Consider the following 20429-nt stretch of genomic DNA (forward strand, 5'->3'; position numbering starts at 1 on the left):
AATACATGTACAATATGGACTGAAAAAGAATTTCTGTGACTTTCAAAATGGTTTTGATAGCCAAAAGTTATAGAAAGAAAACAACCATGATGACAAGATAGCACTTTAAGCAATAGGATAATTATTTTACTGGTGCTTTGAAAATTAGAGAGAGGAGAATAGTTACATTGTAGGTTAAGATAAATGATGAAATTAAATGAAAAACAATCTTCAAATCCTATTATAATATTCTATTGTTTCTATTTAGTGTTCATGTATGATTTTTTTAAAATAAGGAAATTCCCAGACAAATCTATGTTAATAGGGAATTAAGATTCAGAGTACATGTCAGTAATTTAGAGTAAAATACATTACTGGGATGTTGCAATTATACCAAAACTAAGCATTATAAACCCAGGAAATTCAGAATTAACATATTTGGACTTCTTTTAAATTTAACAGTATGGTATGGAAATACACAATTAGGGCACCCAAACAACCTTAACTCTGCCCTGCAGTGACACCAAGAGGAGAAAAGAAAAGAAAAAAACCTAACGTATCTTTAAAAATAATTTGCCATAAACTACTCAGAGAGATCTACAAAAAACTCAAGCCAGAAGCCTGTAATTGATGTGCAGGTAAAGTCCCAGGTCTATCTGTTGCAAAAGCATTCCAGACTAGGACCTCAATTGATAGGAGTGGAAGGATATCTAGTTTGCGTAAGGCAAATGCCTCTGTTTTGACTTCACTTGACATCTCAGAGATATGCCATGGTATATGTAATTAAAAATGGTTAGATTTTTATCACTTAAAACCTCTCTTTTCTGTTCAACTTTGAAAGGGATGCTCAGGATGAACCTTTTCTGTGTTCCTAATAACAGCCTAGATTATTAAAGTGGAAACAAACAGTTTTCACAATCTACTTTCCATTTCACTGTTTATGTTGTTTATTTACTTTTTGTCCTTCACTCTATTTGGGCACTCAGTCTAGAATGGTCAATCTCACTTTTGTATTTAGTCAGCTTCTCTTTCTTGATCCTATAAACACAATCAGATAACAATCCCACTCTACTGAGGTTGCAGTTACTAGAGGGGAATGTTTAAATTAAAAGAAAGAAAAACTTTAATTAAAGAATTCATGAAAATATTTATACTCATATCAAGATTTGTAAAAATCAAATGCTGGGACTTCATTTCTGATTTTGCTAAAATTAGAAATTATGCCTAACTCACTCCACTTTCTTGATCTTTTTTGTAATACCATAGCCTAACGTTCCAGTATAAGGGAAGCAAACTGAAGACTGCATGGTATATTACAGTGATTCTCAAAATTTTGTACTGGTGACCCCTTTCACATAGCAAGCCGCTGAGTGCGAACCCCACCTTATAAGTTAAAAACACTTTTTAATATATTTAACACCATTATAAATGCTGGATGCAAAGCGGGGTCCGGGATGTAGTCTGACAGCTCACGACCCCCCATGTAATAACCTCGCAACCCCCTGAGGGGTCCTGACCCCCAGTTTGAGAATCCCTGGTATATTAGATTTAGATTATAAGATTTCCTGCACAGCTGCTGTCTCTTCTGTTTAGGTACAGCCCCCAGCACAATGAGACCCCAATCCTAGCATAATAAAAGTAAATTAGTTATAATAATATGTCTTGCTATCATAAATTTTCTTTTAGAAATCTAATTCTAGGAAACAAAAACAAATTTAGCTGACATGGTATCATTCCACTTCCCCTTGGCCAGTAGCTATCCATCTCATGGGAATTCTACCACTGACGATGCTAGAAATTTAGCAAGACCACCTGACTTCATGAGATTTCTGCCACTGGGGCCAATACCTGGCAAAAGCACTGTCAAATCTAAAACCTAGCCCAAATTCAGTTTGAATCTGAATCCTGGCCTGAACCTAATTAAGCTCCAAAACCGTAAACCATAACTTTCTCCATCTGCACAATAATCACAAGTTATCAAAACAAACTAAAAGAGCCATTGCTGACTCTCTGCTCACGTGTTATGAGAAATGACATACCTATAATAGCTTGCTTCCCAACGTCTTTAATCTTTTCTTTGCTGCGAGGCCGTAAATGGCACTTTGCATCTTTAATTTTAAAGCGAGCTTTCTGCTTGATCGGTGGGGCTAATGAATCTGTTGAAATAAAATTAAAAGTTATAATTCTTAATGTAGTCTTAAAGGGCCCTGGCACCTATTTTTGAAACGAAGCTGTAGTCTCCTTGTAACATAAAGGAGAGACAGGACTCGATGAATCTATAACTCTTTATTTACCTTGTGTACATTCTATATGTGACTCTTGAATTAATTTCCGTAAGGCTACTTTTCCCACAAACAGATGAGAATAGTCTCAGGTCCACAGACTCTCATCAGCCAATGAGAGTTTGTTCAGTGAGTGTGATTATATCCTGATATTCAGCGTGTGGGCAGAGATCTGAAGAAACCAACGGAATTGGCATTCTTCCTTGTGAGCTTGCCTGTGCAGTCTTGGTGGTGTATGGCTGCATTAATAAAATCAATTGCTGTAATTTTTCTAACTCTAGTTCTGACTGCCCACATCACTAAGGATTTGATTCCGATCTCATTACTCTAATGTAAAATTAATTAAACGGAGTTACACTGTTGACAGTTGAAAACTGTCCCTTGCCTGTATGGCAAAAAGAACTGCCTTTAACTACTTTACTGCAGTCTATGGCTCGCAAGCTCTATTCTCCCTCTTACAATCAAAACAAGTCTTTCAGCAGCAGCTGCTGATGTTAAGTTTGCAGGACTCTGCAAAAGTTGCTACACAACTCAGGATTGACTGGAAAATGTAACCGCTGCTTGCCTTTCTAGCAAAGATAACTGCCTTTGAACCACCTAATTGTAGCTGAAAAGCCTCCTTCCCAGTCAGCACAGACTTCTTCTGATGAGAGCACTAACAGACAACACATTTCAAACCGACGCTAAGTCTCACACGTGCTCAGCAGTGCGCCACCTGCTTTTCCTGTAGCATCACTTGTGCAGCTTATTGGTTATCTACTTTAAATGTCCAATTTACATTTTAAAGGGATATCAGGCTTACGCACCTCCCCTCTGACAGGCAGCTGAGTTTTATTGTTCTGCTTATCCACACCCCACCATCAACTAAGCTCATACCCTAACACCTCCCAATATACATTACGTATATATAAAATATTTATTTATAAAACTGGAAAATACAACCAGAAGATTAACCAACTCTCCATTCAAGGAAAATAGGCAGTGAAATATCTAGAGTCCTGAAAACTTAACACCAGCAGATGCTTATAGTTAGTTGTCCAATGCTTCCCATTCTAACGTCCTGTTTTCAATTGCTTACAATGTAGCTGAACTTTAAACACTGGGGCTGAAGTTTTCGATGTGGGATGTCTGCTTCAGGCTGGCTTATTTTAAAAAGTTTTAGCAAAAATAGTTCAGCCATTTTGGAGGACAAGATTAGGGAAAAATATATTGTTTGCCCGTGTTAAACAAAATTCTTAGAGCCATTTTGTTGAGAAGCTCTGGCACCTCCATGCTCTGGAGCTAGGTTTTAAAATTTAGTGTGAGGGTGGGGGGAAACCCTGGTGCCAAGAGTGTGCCTTTTATTCCCTTGTGAAAATTTGCCCAAATTTGGCCACGTTACAAAATGCAGTTTGCACATGCTCAGTTAGAGACCTGTTAGAATTTGGCAGCTAAATTCTCAAAAATTCCATCCTCACTGAACATGGTCCAACCCCTCAAAACTCCTATATGTTGACTGGACTGTACATGTGCCATACCCCCACACCGGCTGAACATATTCCTGCCCAGGATCACTGGAAACAATAGTATGTGATCATGTAGCTAAAGATGGGAATCCTAATGAATATTCATAAGGGAGCCTTAGGGCTTGCACAAACAACCTTAATTCTGGCATTTCCTAACTTTTGAGTGCTCAACTTTCAACCCTAACATTCTTTTAAAATACTTTTTTTGGATGCTATTTATATATTAGATATCTATCAATATCTATTTATATTTAGATATATCAAAACACATGTGCACACACGCGAATTGTGTAGTACATACCTGCACAACTGGGAAGTGTTGTGTTGCGTTTCTGTTGGGCTTTGCCTTGCTGGACTGGAACTCCACAGCTCAGTGTGTAACTATTCTCTGAATCTGAACAGAAATGAAAAAGTGGATGCAGAGTGAGGCATATACAAAAAATCCTTTCTGACACATTCCCCTCACTCTTCACTAATCAGCACAAACACACAATTTTTGAATAATCACATCAATTATCTACGTTGTGTGTCTAATTAACATTTGGAAGGGTTGAATGGACACAGACTTGGGTTTGCCAAAGTCTATCTGTTTCCAATTGTTGCCTACAGGGCCGGTTCTAGGCACCAGCAAACCAAGCACGCACTTGGGGCGGCACAACTCTAGAGGCGGCATGGTGGCATTCCCGGGGCGGCACTTCGCTCTCGGAGGTTTTCTTTTTTTTTTTTGGCTTAGGGCAGCAAAAATACTAGAGCCGTCCCTGGTTGACTACAAACTTTATGTTCTTCCATCACTGGAATTCCACATCTTATACACAAGGGGGGATGCTAACCATGAATCATTTAAGGGTAATGATCAGCAAATACTTTATTGTGTTTGTACCTCACAGTCAATGGGCTTTGATAATCTCACTTAATTCACAAATGCATTACATGCTTTACTGAGTAATTCTAATTTCAGCATTTTGATGGAATTTTTAAAAGAAAAATATAAAACATCTAGGGCCATAATAGGGCTTACTCACTGCATGGTCAAAATTGTGCATTTGTGTGTGCAAATTAGGTACAGAGTTTCACCTATCTCTGCTAGACTGATAATAAAACTAGAATCTCTGCACAGCATTTAACAGCACCAAAAGCAAATACAAAAGGACCATATTGTATATAAATCTCTGAAGGGGAGAGAGAAGATATAGGAACAGTTAATATTAAATTAAATTAAAAAAAAACTATGTAGAGAACAGGAACCTGTAGTAAGTGATACAGCAAAATACAGACAAAAAAGGATGAGGTAACTGGCAGTGCATGTATAATTGAGACCCAGACAGACTAGTTTTGTAATAGTTGATTCTAGCGTCATAGTTAATGTAGCAAATAACACAGCTGAGGATGCAGTTTATTTTCAGTCTCAAGTGTAGGAAGTCTTCTGCCACAAAACTAGATCTGATAGAGAATGTCCATTTGTTATGTGTGCCTTAGGATAAAGTTAAGATGAGGTAATTGCTCTGTTCAGCTCATCCCATTGCTCTGCCAAGCCCCTGTGTGAGCGATGAAGTTCTTCGTGTTGTGGTCATGGAGTTGAAGTTGTTCATTATGACTTGCAATACCCTAATTAGTCTGGAACCTGCCTGAGGCCTCCTTTATCTCCATGCCGTATTGCCACTGTTGGGCTGCTGGCAGAGTGTGTGCATGAGGGCCCCTTTCTTTGGAATTCACTCCCCACCCTTGTCCAACTACCCAACTAGGCTGACTTGCAGGATATAATGTACAGTCCATCTTTCTAAGCAGATATTTGGGGAGGGCTGAGGTGGCTCCATTGCTATAGTGAAGAGCTGGCTGGAATTAGCTGAAATTAATGATTTCATTTGTTCAAGTTTCTGGAATTTGCTGAATTGATACTTTAATTTATAATAATATATGGAGATATCCTATCTCTTAGAACTGGAAGGGACCCCAAAAGGTCATCGAGTCCAGCCCCCTGCCTCACTAGCAGGACCAAGTACTGATTTTTGCCCCAGATCCCTAAGTGGCCCCCTCAAGGATTAAACTCACAATCCTGGGTTTAGCAGGCCAATGCTCAAACCACTGAGCTACCCCTTAATTTAGTCAAGTTTCTCTTTAGCATTGTATCCTAGATAACGCACTAGTCCTTCACAGCCTTTCACTATTTTTTAGTACTTCTTTTATTGTTTTCTCAAATGTCACCTATTTTTAATTATGTAGGGCCCAACCCTGCAATGAGAGATGGGGGTGATTAGCAAGTCACAGGATCAGGCCCTTATAGTGTGCTGTAACAGTGTTTAATGAGCATTTGCACATGTACTTAAATCTACAAGTAATGTTCCCCCCCGTATTTGTTCATAATAAAAACTTAATGAAAGCGTTATGAATACAATTAAAAAAACAAAAACAAAACAAGGTCACCTTATGTACAGAAGTAGATATGAAAATGCAACATTGTACCAACCTGGAACAAAAAGTGTATTGGAAGGGCATGACAAAAAGCAGCTCTCTATTCCTCCTGATTTACTACAGACAAGTTGAGCTTTAGGAGCTGGTTTGGCATTTGGGAGGCATTTCACCATCTCTGAGGAAGAAGAAATAAAAAATCAACCTGTGCAGCCTGGCAGCCTTAACAGGCTGCTCCCTGACAACAGTGAACCACAGTATTACTAGCAGAGATAGGCATGAACAATAATCCATGTCCAAGCATCCCTAAGCTTTGTGTATGTTGGAGGGAGAATATCTGGCATTTGAACTTGGATCTGGACTTAAAGTTTGCACCTGGCTCATATCTTTATAATAAGCTGAGCCCAAAATCTGCATCAGAAAATCCCCCAGTACTGGAATGCTCCAAATCCAGATCTAGATTTTGAAGCTCGGGTGCACTGCTAGTTATTAGAGAAATTCAGTGCAAAATCTAGTCTCAGAAGTTGGCGGTAATAGTAGTCATATGAGATCCCTTGCCTTTTTTCCAGTAATATTACCCTATTCATGGTGTACCATGGGACCCACTGCAACAACAAACACGGGAGTCACTCTCACTAAAACTTGTTTATTGACATTCTTGACAGAGTAGTGTTTCCCATTTCCCATCTCCAGCACTCACTGACTATGCTCCCAGCACCTCTTTCTTTTTAATTCCTGCTCCACCCTCAACTTCCTCATCTTGGAATAGAAAACATCCAAAGAGGGCTGAGATGCTCCAGGAAGTGCTAGGGATGAGTCAAGCCAGGGGTATTCTTCCCTCTGAACCAATGTCCCAGCACAATGCTTTGAAGAGACACTGCTACAGAAGGGGACGTCTTTCAGATGACACCCAAATAGAAGTGCTGACCACTTTGTATCAGTGTGTAAGTACCCCTGGCACATGCCTTTAGAGAAGTGTAACTCTTGTATCCTGGAAGCATGCCAATAAATTCCTACCTAAATCCCCCCCCACACACACACACAGTTTCTTTACAGGAGAAAGGCAGAGTATTCTGTAGCATTTAGTTTAATAAGTGCTAATTAAAGTTTCATTTGGATAAGGTATTCCTCATTTCCCGTCCTGAACTGTTATGCAATTTTATTGTGAGCTGTTGAACAATTTCTGGGATTCAGTGCAGAAGTGACTGCATGTCAGTAATGGATTAAGCGATCCCAATAAAGGATTTAAATTGAAATTCCTTGAGATGCAAGGAACTATTTTAAACAGAAATCATTATTATAAACATAAATTACTGTTATGTGCATTTCTCAGCTGTAGCCACTAGGTGTCATCAGTATCCACACCAATGCTGTGATACCTAAACACTTTTCTTTTGCTCTTTTATAACTTTCTTTTTTATATTTTGTTTGAACTAAGGAGTTGAAGGGTTGTTAGGCCCTTCTTCAAGCAGATACTAAAGGGTAAATTGGGTTTTCAAAACTACATCAAGTTTCTGTATGGCTAATTCTGCTTAAAACCTATACAAAATCAGCAGAGACATATATGGGTATGTGTACACTGCCATCAGAGGGATGTTTGTGGCATGGGTTGTCATACTCATACTAACATGGCTAAAAATAGCAGCAAAGATACAGGAGCACCAATTCTGATGCAGGCTAGCAATATATGTACCCACAGGATCCCTGGTGGGATTGCATCACTAGCTCTGAAGCCCATGCTGCTGCATCTTCACTACTATTTCAACCGTGCTACCTAGAATAAAGTTAGCACAGGTATGTAAACCCGTATCAATGTAGCACTTGGCAGTGTAGACATACCCTATGTCTCTGAGGCCACTTTCTCCTGATAGTTTCCTGACACACCTCATTAGACGGTTCTTGCTTTATAAGATCCCATTGGCTGAACCCTGCTTTCCTTCCTGCTGGGCTCCAACACCGCAACTATATTGCTTTGTATACAGCAGTGATTGGGAGTTTAGAGCTGCAGCATCAAAACCCAATGGAATGACAGCCATGCCAGTCTGGGATCCACCCGTGATAGTCTGCCAGGTTCAAAAGTTTGGGTGGAACTAAGCAGGGCCCAGATAAAATAGACCAATTAAGATGGATTAGTTGAACAATCTTGGCTGGCTTGTGCTGAGTAAAATGGGAGCACGGATTAGAGCAAGGATACTGGGACAGAGTCCGGATATCTACATTATATTCCCGGCTTCCCTGATCTATTGTATAAATGTGCAGGGCCGCCCAGAGGATTCAGGGTGCCTGGGGTCTTCGGCGGCGGGGGTCCCGGAGCGAGTGAAGGACCCGCTGCTGAATTGCCGCCAAAGATCCGGAGCAGAAGAAGCCCTCGCCGCTGAAGACCCGGAGCGGAAGAAGCTCTGGGTCTTCGGCAGTGGGTCCTTCACTCCCTCCGGGTGTGTTCGGCAGCACTGAAGGACCTGCTGCCAAAGACCAGCCGAAAACTCTCGTGGGGGCCCCTGAAAACTCACGTGGGGGCCCCTGTGGGGCCTGGGACCTGGGGTAAATTTCCCCACTTGCCCCCCTCTGGGCGGCCCTGTAAATGTGTGCAAGTCCCTTCAACCTCTCTTGATTTCTGAATCTGGAATAAGGGAATAATCATACTTACCTCTCTCACAGGACTGTTTTGATGCTTAATTGAGTAAAGTTTGTAAAACACTGAGCTCTTTGGACTGAGAAGATTACTGTATAGAAGTACAAACTGTTACTATTGAGCAAAAGAGGATTCTGTAGCTTGAATGTTCATGAGTTACTTAGCATTCACTATCATTAGATCTTCTCATCCTCTGTCTCCTGATACTCATATATTCTCATGTTGTAACAGTAGTTTATAACATAGTTTTCTCCAGACTATGCTGGTAAAAAACAAGATCAGCAGAAAGATTATGTTCATTGTAATCCTTGTTAGAAATATAGGGGAGAAATCTTTGTCCGTCAAATAATAATGGACAACATCAGTCGAGAAGGATGTTTTATTTTCAGTCTTCCAACAAGGTATTACAATGAATGAAGAAAAATATATGACTATGAAAATACTCTTAATAGAGCCTTTTATTGTGGGAACAATTTTTTTTAATAGAATGAGGGGGAATACAATGCAATACGTTATTGGTGTAATTATATACTAGATCTCAAAAGATTATCATTCCTGTTGTTAGTTTATGGCTCATTTCTGAGGACTAGTTTGTACACTGGCAGGGCGACAATCTAGATGGTCTAGAAAGAATTTTCCATCTCTAGTTCCTATAACAATACTTAGCTCATATATAGCACTTTTCTTCCATAGATCAGAAAGAACTTTACAAAGAAAAGTGGGGAAACTGAGGCACAGAATGGCACGGTGACTTGGCTGTGATCACAGAGAAAGCCAGGGGCAGAGCTGGAAACAGAATACAATCCCCTCATTTCCAGCCCAATGTTTTATCCACCTCACCAAACTGCCTTCCCTATATAGATGGGTAGATTCTATTAAGTAAACGTCCTTATCTATCGTTCTATCTGGCTATCAATACATGCTTGGCAATTACATTAATTCCTAGCCGTTTTAAATCTAAACACAGGTTTAGGTTAAATGATTTCTAAAATGTCAGCATCATCATTTAAAAAAATATAATTCATATGAAATTGGCAGAAGTGGGCAGACGACGTCTGTTTTGTATGATAGGGAAATATTGTGGAATGTCAACATGACTTCACTTTGTTATTCTTCAACATTTTTATTAGCTATCCATCTCTGTGCCTTTTCCTTAGGCATTTCCTGTCTTACAAGGCAGTTGAGTCACTGTACTTGAAGCATGGTGGCATTTCATGCATCAGCTATTGAACTCATATTACGCTTTATTTTAGCCAAAAGGCCAAGGAGTAGTCAGACAGCTAGGAAGAATCTCTGTTTTCAGAGGTTTCTAGGCTGGCCTTAAAGATCCACTCTGGAATGGAAGTGGGAAGACAAGATCTGAGTGCAGGAGTGATGTTTGGCCATATCCTGCAAACATGAATGCATGGGAGTAGTCTCGTAGGGAGATTACTCAGATAAAGTTACACACAGGCCTAAGTATCTGTAGTTTGTGCCTTGGTGTGTGTATGTAAATTCTTCTCCTCACAAAGTCTGCTCTGTTATTTGAAATAATAATAAAAAGTATAACAAAACAAAACAGCCCCAAAGGCCAGGCCAGTGTCTCTATGACTTGTGCCCTCAGGCATTCACGGTCAACCTTTTCTTGGAGAGACTTCCCCTGGGGACAAGAGGAAGTTCAGGCTATGCGTCCCATGACCTCTGCCAATTAATGCTTATTAGTGTTAGCGGTGGTTGCCATTTTTGTGATGTGGACATGTCCTTTAGAAACTGATAGGACACCATCAATTGATATCACACAGGGCACCACAGAGCCTTAAATAAAAACAACCTTGAGGGTTACAATGTGCTGCTGTTTTAAACACACAGCAGACCCTGTGGTCCTCACCAGGCCAGAACACTGACTAGAGTAAGTGGGTGTTTTGCCTGAATGAGGAGTGCAGGATCAGGCCCCAAACACAGCTATCAGAAGGTGCTCAGGTAAAAAGAGTTTTACCATTGTTAATGATAGGTTAACCTAACGCCACACACACCCACTTCAGAAATATGTAAATCAAATGAAAATATGTTTCAGAGATAGTGCCAGAAAACATCGTCCCAGCAGAGCAGCTTCTGCTGTGTTTAAAATTAGACCCATAATGCTGCAAAGCACAAGAAAAAGACATGGATGTGGCTGTAATAAAAGTTTACCATGGAGTACCTGACTACACACACTGAGTGTCACAGACTCCAATGTGGTCCATCAAAAACAGGTTTCTATTTCTGACCTTTCCAAGTTACTGTACCAAGTGGAAAACAGGCATGACGCAATCACATGAAAGTAAAAGTTACTCACTTACCAACACAGTCCTTTTTATTCCAGTGTAGCTTCTTTCCAGGTGGACAGACGCATTCATAGCTCCCCATTGTATTAATGCACCCATAGTCGCAGCTACCGTTGTTGATGCTACATTCATCAACATCTGAAAATATATTTCAACAGGTCAGTATAGTACTATACACTATGTAATACACACACATAGATTGTGTACTAAAAACATACTGTGCATAAGCCCATACATCTCTATTATACATGTCATATAGAGAATTCATATAATAATGATATATAAATATGTATAATGCAGACAGCAAAACATTTTAATGCACAGAATATCTGAGTATCCTTATACAGACACTCACATAGTCCCTAATCCTGCAAAGACTTATGCACGTGCTTAAATTTACTTACTATAACTGGCCACAGTAAAATTGATGGAATTACTCACAATACATAAAACAGATGTGTAACTCACTGCAGGATTGGAGCCATAATACATATTGTACTATACTGACAACTTCAAAGCAGTACGTCTCTGTGAGATTTAATCATTTTGACTTATCAGAAAGATACATTATTCATAATGTAAGTTGTATAATAGAGAGGAACAGAACGTATGTTTTAAAAGATGGATTATGATTAAGGGAGAAAATACATATTTGATGGGAATGGGTATATTAAGCATAATTTGTTTAGTCTACTACTCAGATGGAACTAATGAAAAGAAGGAGTCTTGTTATAGCCAGGCAAAGCAATTACCAAAAATGTGTCAACTGATATTCCAGTTAAAGGCTTTAAACTTTAGAAATATTTGTTCAGAATTAAGCATTACTTGTTTAATTTACTCAATCAGCATTTATGTAAGATTTCATTTATATCCTGGAATAATACACAGTAAAAATATTCAGTGCTGTTACAGCCATTGCCTGCATGAGCTTGAAAAGAGACCCAGCTTTGAAATTAATTCAGGGATCATAACTTATGGTTGTTCCTAGACAGAAAAGTAAATTTGGTTTTGGCCAGTATAAACCCATTATTCTGCAGTCATAAAGTAGTTAACAGTATGTTCAGTGCTGTGTTGCCTACTCTCGTGATTTTATTGCTAGTCTTGTGCTATCAGGTGTTTTTCTTCAAGCCCCAGATGTTGGAATCAAGAGACTGCATGAAAATCTTAGCTTTCATATTTTTTAAAGAGTAAAGTTTCTAACTTTCATGGTTGTAAAGAAAAACTGGGAAATATGAAGCAACTATACCGTAGAGGCTCAGAAAAAAACCAACCCTGTCTGGATGAGAGATCAGGAGATTTTTCTAAATTAATAATCTCATGATTTTGTAGGGCCTGATTTAAGATTTTTGAATGTTTGGGGTTGGCAATACTGAAAAGTGAAATGCCAGCTCCCTGGCACCCTGCCTGCCTGGAAGGCTCTTGTCAGTTTCACTTTTTGCCAGTAAAACTGAGAAAAGCTTTCCTGGAGGGCCATGGAGGCTGAACACCCTGACTCTCTGCTTCTTCCCAGCTTCAGGAGCTGGAGGGGCAGAGAGATCTGGAGTGATCTGACTCACCCAGGAGGCACTGGCTCTCTGCCTTTCTGGCCCTGGGAAGGGGTGGATGAGGGGGCTGGGCACCCCAGTTCTCTGCATCTCCAGACTGGAACAGGAAGGTTCTTGTCAATTTCACAAAGGAATTTGACAAGATCCTTTCAGGCCAGAAGCTGGGAAGTTGAAAAATTCTGTTTCGGTTCTCCTGAAGTGGAATTTCTCTCAAAACCCTTCTAATGAAAAATTCAGGATGAATATTTTTCAAAAACATGATTTTTTTTTTTTTTGTGGGAAAGGATTTTTATTTTCTGGACAGCTCTAAAAAAGATGCCTGGTTTCAAAGGTGCTGGATACTTGTAGCTTTTGTGGACTTCTATAGGCCTACTTGCATGAGTAACTACATATTTTGAGGAGGGTTTGCAAAGTCAGGCAGTGTCAGACTAAGGGCTATGAAAAATATACACTTTAAGTACAGATGGTCTTTACTGTAACATATGCTTCTAGCAGAGCTCCAGTGAGAGCAATAAGGGTTGTGCATACAGCTAGAGGGGAGGAAGGATAGCTCAGTGGTTTGAGCATTGGCCTGCTAAACCCAGGATTGTGAGTTCCCTCCTTGAGAGGGCCATTTAGGGAACCTGGGTAAAAATCTGTCTGGGGATTAGTCCTGCTTTGAGCAGGGGGGTGGACTAGATGACCTCCTAAGGTCCCTTCCAACCCTAATATTCTATGCTATGGCCCATACTACAGGCACTCCCTTTCATTATTAGATACTACTAAAGAGAGAGAGAGAGAAAATAAGACTGAACTAGTTTGGAACAAATAGAATCCTGCCAATTCCCTGCCTTAGATAATACAAATTAAAAAGTTTATTAAGAACCAAACTTGAACTAAACCTTTTTGAGGGTTCTGAAATACTTCCCCCCAGTTGTCTGAACTTTGATTTCTGCTCTGTGCCACATGGACGATACCCACCACCATGATTTATTTATTCTATCATAAACATCCTTCTCCAGGAACAGATTAAAACTAATGACATAGGTCTGAGCTCCAAAGGTCAGCTTCAGATCTGAGCTTCTGGTTCTGCCCATTATGGAAATAAGGCCAGAATTCAGTCTTGCCCAAAGTTTATGGGTATTTGGATCTAGGGTTTGGGTCATGACCCATCTCTTATTAAAAAACAAATGGGGCCTCTTTCAACCAAAACTTTGGAGTCTCCAAAAAATAAGCATCTCCCCTTGACTCCTTAACGGGCATAGATCCTCACAGCCCTCAAATCTGATCTTGCTTCTACAACTCCTCTCAAGCGGACTCTTCTTCCCAGTTCCTCCACCAGATGAACTTTTTGTACTTCTCTCACCCAGTTCCTGGATATTTTTGTGATCTCATTAATTCACTGCATGCACATGCTTTCTCCTCCTAGAGAAGTAGGACATGGATATCATAAGTGGAGGTCTCCGTTTAACCCCACAAAAACTGGGGAATTCAGAATTCAGACAAAAACAATGGGTCAAATTCTGCCTCAGTTACTCCTGTATAGATCAGCTTCAAAGTGAGTTGTATGATCATTTAATCAACATCAGAATTTAACCCAGTATCTTTGGTTTGCCCCATTATCCCTTAGCACTGACAGACCTTGCTAGTAATATGTGGGGGAAAATCTTACATACAGTATTCATGTACATCAGAATGGTGAACTCTTAGAGCCAGATTCTGCTCTCAGTAACTCCACTGAACTAAATGGACTTATTCTGGTTTTACGCTGATCAGCGTGTGACTGAGAACACAATCTGGCTCTGAGCACTTTGCTTTTGTGGGTTTAAAATTAGACCTTTAAGATTATTTGAATATACTTTTGTTTATAGCTTAATATACATTTTACTCAGATTATACTTTGCATAAATTCAGGGTACTCTGGCAAAAACACCAAACTCTACTTTTACCAAACAAAACTTATTAGTTTTAAAGTAAAAAGAATGAATGGAAAATTCCTTTTGAACCTCAGTCTTTTCTAACTTTAATTTAGATTTAAGGCTGTAGGATGGAACGAATAGACTCTCATATATTGTGTGTTTACACTGTATTTTTCTAATGCTGATCTGATTAGTTAAAAGCATTGTTCAGACTAAATACACTTAACATGTTCCACAAGAAAAACTATTGTTTTCCTTTGACCAGTATTTTTAAGTGTTCAGGTAAAAGACCACAGAAATGCCTCAGAGAGTATGTCTGTGTTGCAATTAAAAACCCGCAGCTGGCTTGTGACAGCCGACTTGGGCTCACGGGGCTTGGGCTGCGGGGCTGTCTAACTGCAGCGTAGACTTCCGGGCTTGGGCAAGAGCCCAGCTCTAGGACCCTGTGAAGTGGGAGGGTCCCAGAGCTCAGGCTCCAGCCCAAGCTGGAAAATCTACATTGCAATTAAACAGCCCCGCAGCCTGAGACCCATGAGCCCAAGTCGGCTGGCACAAGTCAGCTGCGGGTGTCTAACTGCAGTGTAGACATACCCTCAGAGTGATAGCCAGTGTAGTGGCAAAAGGTTGTGTACTGTGATACAGCTGCTGTGCAGTGGACTTAAATTCAATAGTGGGCATGAAATTCTCCGTTCCTGACCATGCTGAGGTTGTGCCTATAGCAAAGTTTATACAGTACATGCTATGTGAGGAAAAATGGCCACACGGCTATGATGCTGTCAAAACACCTTGTCACATGATTTGCCAAACACCACTAGTTATTCCATACCCTGATCCAAATTACCAGCAGTTATGAATTAGGTGTGAGAGATAGGTTTCATTAAGCATGGGACTGGGAATGAGTACACCTGATTTCTAGTCCTGACTCAACAAACCTTTAGCATGTCACACAAGCTATATGCCTCAGTTTCCCCATTTATAAAATGGGGATTCTAACTGGAAGAGTAAAAGCAGTAAAGAGTCCTGTGGCACCTTATAGACTAACAGACGTATAGGAGCATGAGCTTTCGTGGGTGAATACCCACTTCTTCGGATGCAGCACAGGACTCTTTGCTGCTTTTACAGATCCAGACTAACACGGCTACCCCTTTGATACTTAACTGGAAGAGGAGGATTAAGTAGATAATGTACATAAAATGCTTTGAATGTGGACAATATTTTGTAAGTGCTATGCATTAATAGCTGGGGGCAAAGGGCCAGATTTAAATTAACCAACTAATTAAGAATATATTGAAGGTAGGCTGATATAAATGATGTGTTTTTATTTATTTAAAAACAACAGAACTATTATATGTAATTATGTAGGTAAGAATACCATCCCTCTCCTATACCTTTGTATGTTGCTTGTCAGCTGAGGTCCTGATCCTGCAAATACATGCATGATTCCCATCACAGGTTAAGAAGGGTTAAAGGCCAGTGAGTCATATTTATTACATCTGTGCTGCAATTAATTAGTTGCTTTTCAGCCAACAAGGGCAGGACTAAGACAGGTCAGGTGACACTTGGGCCTTATAAAAGGCAGAGAGAGTTCACAGGGATGAGAAAGGCTCCTGTGAAGGGTCTAGAGCCAGGGTTTGCGCTGCAGGAGTCCAGAAGTTCAGGAAGACTCATTCTGAGGGAGCCAGTGCTCAATACCAGAGCAAGGGAGAAGACTCAACAGTAAGCCCAGAAAGGGGAGTGGGAACAGAATGCAGAAGAAGGGCTGATCTGCAGGGACTTTGGATGTTAGGTAGACTTTTATGTTACACAGAACTAGATGCTTCTCAGCTGGAGGGCTGTGTCATCCACAAAGTCAAATGGTCTTCAGGGGCTGGCTAGGGTGAGGACCCCTGCCTGAAGAAGCTCCAATGATAGAGGACACTTACAGCAGTGAACATAATTGCTTACAGCAACTTTACCATTGTGGAAGCTATCTGAAGTGTTGTTATAGCTATGCTGGTCCCAGGATATTAGAGAGACAACGCACAGGCGTAGTTTGACTGCTATATTGCAGGGGGAGGGGGGCAAAGTGCGCATGCACACTCACGCACATGTGTATGCTGAAGGCAGTTCCCTTGGCTCATTGGTTCTCTCTCCCCACCTGCAGGGGGGAACAGGCTGGCTTAACAGGGGAGCCTGAGCTGCTGCTGGTGGCCACTGCGGCACCAGCTCTGCAGCGATGTCACTGCTCTGGTGCTGCTGCAGCTACCTCCCTGCTGGGGCTGTGGATGTTGCTATTGCTGAGAGAGGACGCCACATGCCGGGCTCCTGCTTCCCTCTGCCCATTCACGTATCCCCTCTTTCCCATCCCATCCTCCTTCCTGTCCCCTGACCCATCCCACTGTCTACCCCTTTTCCCCCAGCCCTTATATTGCGCCCCTCTCCCTCCCCCCCGGCAGGCACTCACCGTTGTACAGCAAACAGGCAGGCACTAGGACTCAGGAGGCGGTGTCCAGCTGCCGAGGCAGCATCCCGGAGCGCAGGGGAAAAGCTGCCCCATCCTGCTCCCCGCGAGCCAAAACATGCTGGGGCAGGGGGAGAGGTGCAGCGTGGGAATGATAGAGCCCCCCTCCCAGGCAGGCTGAGCAGAGCAAGCCCTGAAGGGCAGCTTGGCGCTCACAGAAATGGGGCAGGGAAAATGGCACATGACCCCCTGTGACACACCCCCACACCTCGCCTCTGTGTGTGGGGGCAATATCCCCCCACATCCCCACCAAATTAGGCCCATGGAGACAAGGTGGGTGAGGTAATATTTTTTACTGGACTAATTTCTGTTGTGAAAGAGACAAGCTTTCAAGCTACACAGAGAAGACTTGAAGAAGAGCTCTGTGTAAACTCTAAAGCAGGGGTCGGCAACCTTTCAGAAGTGGTGTGCCGAGTCTTCATTTATTCACTCTAATTTAAGGTTTTGCGTGCCAGTAATACATTTTAACGTTTTTAGAAGGTCTCTTTCTATAAGTCTACAATATATAACTAAACTATTGTTGTATGTAAAGTAAATAAGGTTTTTAAAATGTTTAAGAAGCATCATTTAAAATTAAATTAAAATGCAGAGCCTCCCAGACCGGTGGCCAGGACCTGGGCAGTGTGAGTGCCACTGAAAATCAGCTCGCATGTCACCTTCGGCACGCGTGCCATAGGTTGCCTACCCCTGCTCTAAAGCTCATCTCTTTTACCAACAGAAGCTGGTCCAATAAAAGATATCACCTAACCCACTTTGTCTCTTTCACGTGGAAGTTAGTCATGTGTGCAAATGGTTGCAGGGTCAGGGCTTTCGGCTGCAAGTTCTTCAGGGAGGGGACGATGTTTTCCTGTGTGCTTGCACAATGCGGCACACAATGGTGTCACAGTCCTGCATTGTGATCCTAGAGGGAAGACTGTCGTGTCCATGTGGAGGTTCATTGACGTTAGTGAGTGAGGCTCCGTGGAGATGAAGCAGTCAGCTTGCAAGGAAAATGATGGAGGATCATGGTCTAAATTGGGGCCTTTGGATGCTTCAGCAACAGAAATGATGGATGGTCATTTTTCCTGTTACTCTTCTCCCAGGAATATCTAGGCAGATTTGAGTCTCCATATTTTTGGTCATACCTGGCTAGGTTTATTTAGCTTTAATCTGACGTCTACAGTCTTAGCAAGGCAAATATCTTTGGCTCAGTAGATGGTTACACAAAACAAAAATAAATACATTAAAATCAGTCTCCAAACCTCCACAGTGTGTCATGCCATACAAGGTGTAGCCTTTGTGACAGAGACATTCGAAACTTCCTGGGTAGTTGATGCAGGTATGGTCACAAGTCCTTTCGAATGAGCACTCATCTATATCTGAATTCAGAGCAAATATTTTTAAAAAGTCAGAATGCAGTTATTCCAGATGGGCGGAATTTAATTCTCTCAGTCACAGCATCAACATTATTAATAAATGGCCTGAGGCATTACAAAGTAAGATCTGAATCAAATTATAAGCTTAGTTTTCCTACAGTTTTAGAAAGAGAGGATTCAAGTACAGGGAGGAAGGAAGGAAAGAACTTGGTAGAATAAAGCAGTATGTCTGCAATATACATTTTTTCCCACTAGGTGACACCATTTAACCTCTGATAGCATATCAAACCTCACAAACATGAAATGCATATTCAGATTGTTTCTTCCATTCTTAATTCTTATGAGGGTAATTAAGAGCATTGCATGACATTTCTGCTCCATCACAGGGCACACAACAATCAATAAGGAGCACTACCCATGATTTTTTTTAAACAATGCCGAACTGAGCAAAATAAAGATACGCTGAATAGAAAGTACCACAGAAAAGATATTATGTTATAGACATTTTAAACAGCAACATATGCAGGATGGCAGCAATTTTTAGAGAGTGAATTTCTGCAGCAAATCTATCACCTGGAGTCCTGTTTTTTTCCTAAAATCCTGTTTAGAGGAATTCCTTAGGAATGTTTTTTAAGTTAAAAGGTCAGTTCAAACAAGCACATTTTATTAAAGGTTTTAATTTAAATGAAAGAAAAATAGCATTCCTCCAATGTGTTGAAACGTATAGGAATTGGGTGGTGTCCTTTTAAATAGTTTGTGAGCCCGCTGGTGGGCTCTCTGTGTTCTGTGTTTTAGAGCCCAGACAGAGCAGCAGTGCACATATGTTACTAGGCCTTGTATGTTGTGTCTATTTAGGAAACAGTAAACACCCAAGAATATTAGTGAGCTCAAAAACTGTTATGGGGATACTACCCAATGCCTATGCACTACAAATGTTTATATATTTTGATGTGTAATGGACAGTTGCTAACACTCATTCAAGGCTTATACACAAGGCATGCAAATATGCCCATTGAAATTAGGCACTTATGTAAGTATTTACAGGGTCAGGGTTTTCATAACTGTTTCTGACCAAGTTTCTAATGCTATAAAAAATATATATATATATATTTAATGTGATATTTATAGAACACTTTCAATGTGTTGAACATATACATGCTGAGATAATGCACAGAAAAATTAAATGAACAAAATAAAAAGTATCCATACAGGTAAATACATAATATAAAGTGAAATACACTTGAGACGTAAGAAGACCCGAAATCCTCATCTGTGTGTGTGTGTGTGTGTGTGTGTGTCTGTGTGTGTGTGTGACACTCTCCCCATACAATCAAACCAAAAATGGTGATTTCAGGTTTTCCTTTTTCTCATGCAGCCTTCATTTTTTGTTATGAGTTTTCCTGTTTGATTTTTTCCTGTGTTTGCTTTCTAAAATTATTTTCTTGGGGTTATTTTTGTAGCTTTGGAAATATTTAATGATTTGAATATATTTTAAAAATGGTAAACTGTTTCCCCTAAATAAATAATACATTTTTAAGTGAATCTGGAAGCCACCACTACAGCTGAAGTTTAAAAGAATTCAAATTCAGAAGAAGCCAAATAGTGCATTTTAGTTTCATTCATGTATGACAGTATCCAGGGCATGGTATCACTGGAAATTCACAAGGACCATTCATTGTTGGCCTCTAACTTACTTTGGAGATCTCTTTTTAAAGACAAAACCACACCAAACAAAAATCCTTCATATTCCTCCGCAATGGCCCAGTCCTGCACCGTTTATGCTATTAACATAAATTTAAGCCCTAAACTCTTTGACACTAACAAGGATTTATATCACTTCTTGACTCCGAAAGCAACAGTTTGCTTACAACAAAAATATGCTCTCTTAGAATGGGTAAATGATTTCTATTGAATGAAATATCATATCTACTATAGGCTAATAGAGATGTTAAACATTTTTATTATAACACAAATATATTCTAAAAAGGCAATTTACCCATTTAAATCCAGCCCCCTGTCCCCTGC

General features: G+C 40.5%; 1 protein-coding gene across 1 annotated transcript in view; it reads right to left on the reverse strand.

The window, feature by feature from the left end:
- The window catches only part of SCUBE1 (signal peptide, CUB domain and EGF like domain containing 1), a 306573-nt gene that overhangs the window by 37877 nt on the left and 248267 nt on the right, over nucleotides 1–20429 (reverse strand). The window contains exons 10-14 of the mRNA XM_026652281.1: nucleotides 18291–18407; nucleotides 11123–11245; nucleotides 6231–6350; nucleotides 4068–4160; nucleotides 2019–2135 (exon numbers count right to left, since the gene is read on the reverse strand). Coding sequence (XP_026508066.1) covers nucleotides 2019–2135; nucleotides 4068–4160; nucleotides 6231–6350; nucleotides 11123–11245; nucleotides 18291–18407 — 570 coding nt within the window. The remainder of the gene's footprint in view (nucleotides 1–2018; nucleotides 2136–4067; nucleotides 4161–6230; nucleotides 6351–11122; nucleotides 11246–18290; nucleotides 18408–20429) is intronic.

This window comes from Terrapene carolina, unplaced genomic scaffold, assembly GCF_002925995.2.
Source record: "Terrapene carolina triunguis isolate 2854851 unplaced genomic scaffold, T_m_triunguis-2.0 Scaffold112, whole genome shotgun sequence".
NCBI lineage: Eukaryota > Metazoa > Chordata > Testudines > Emydidae > Terrapene > Terrapene triunguis.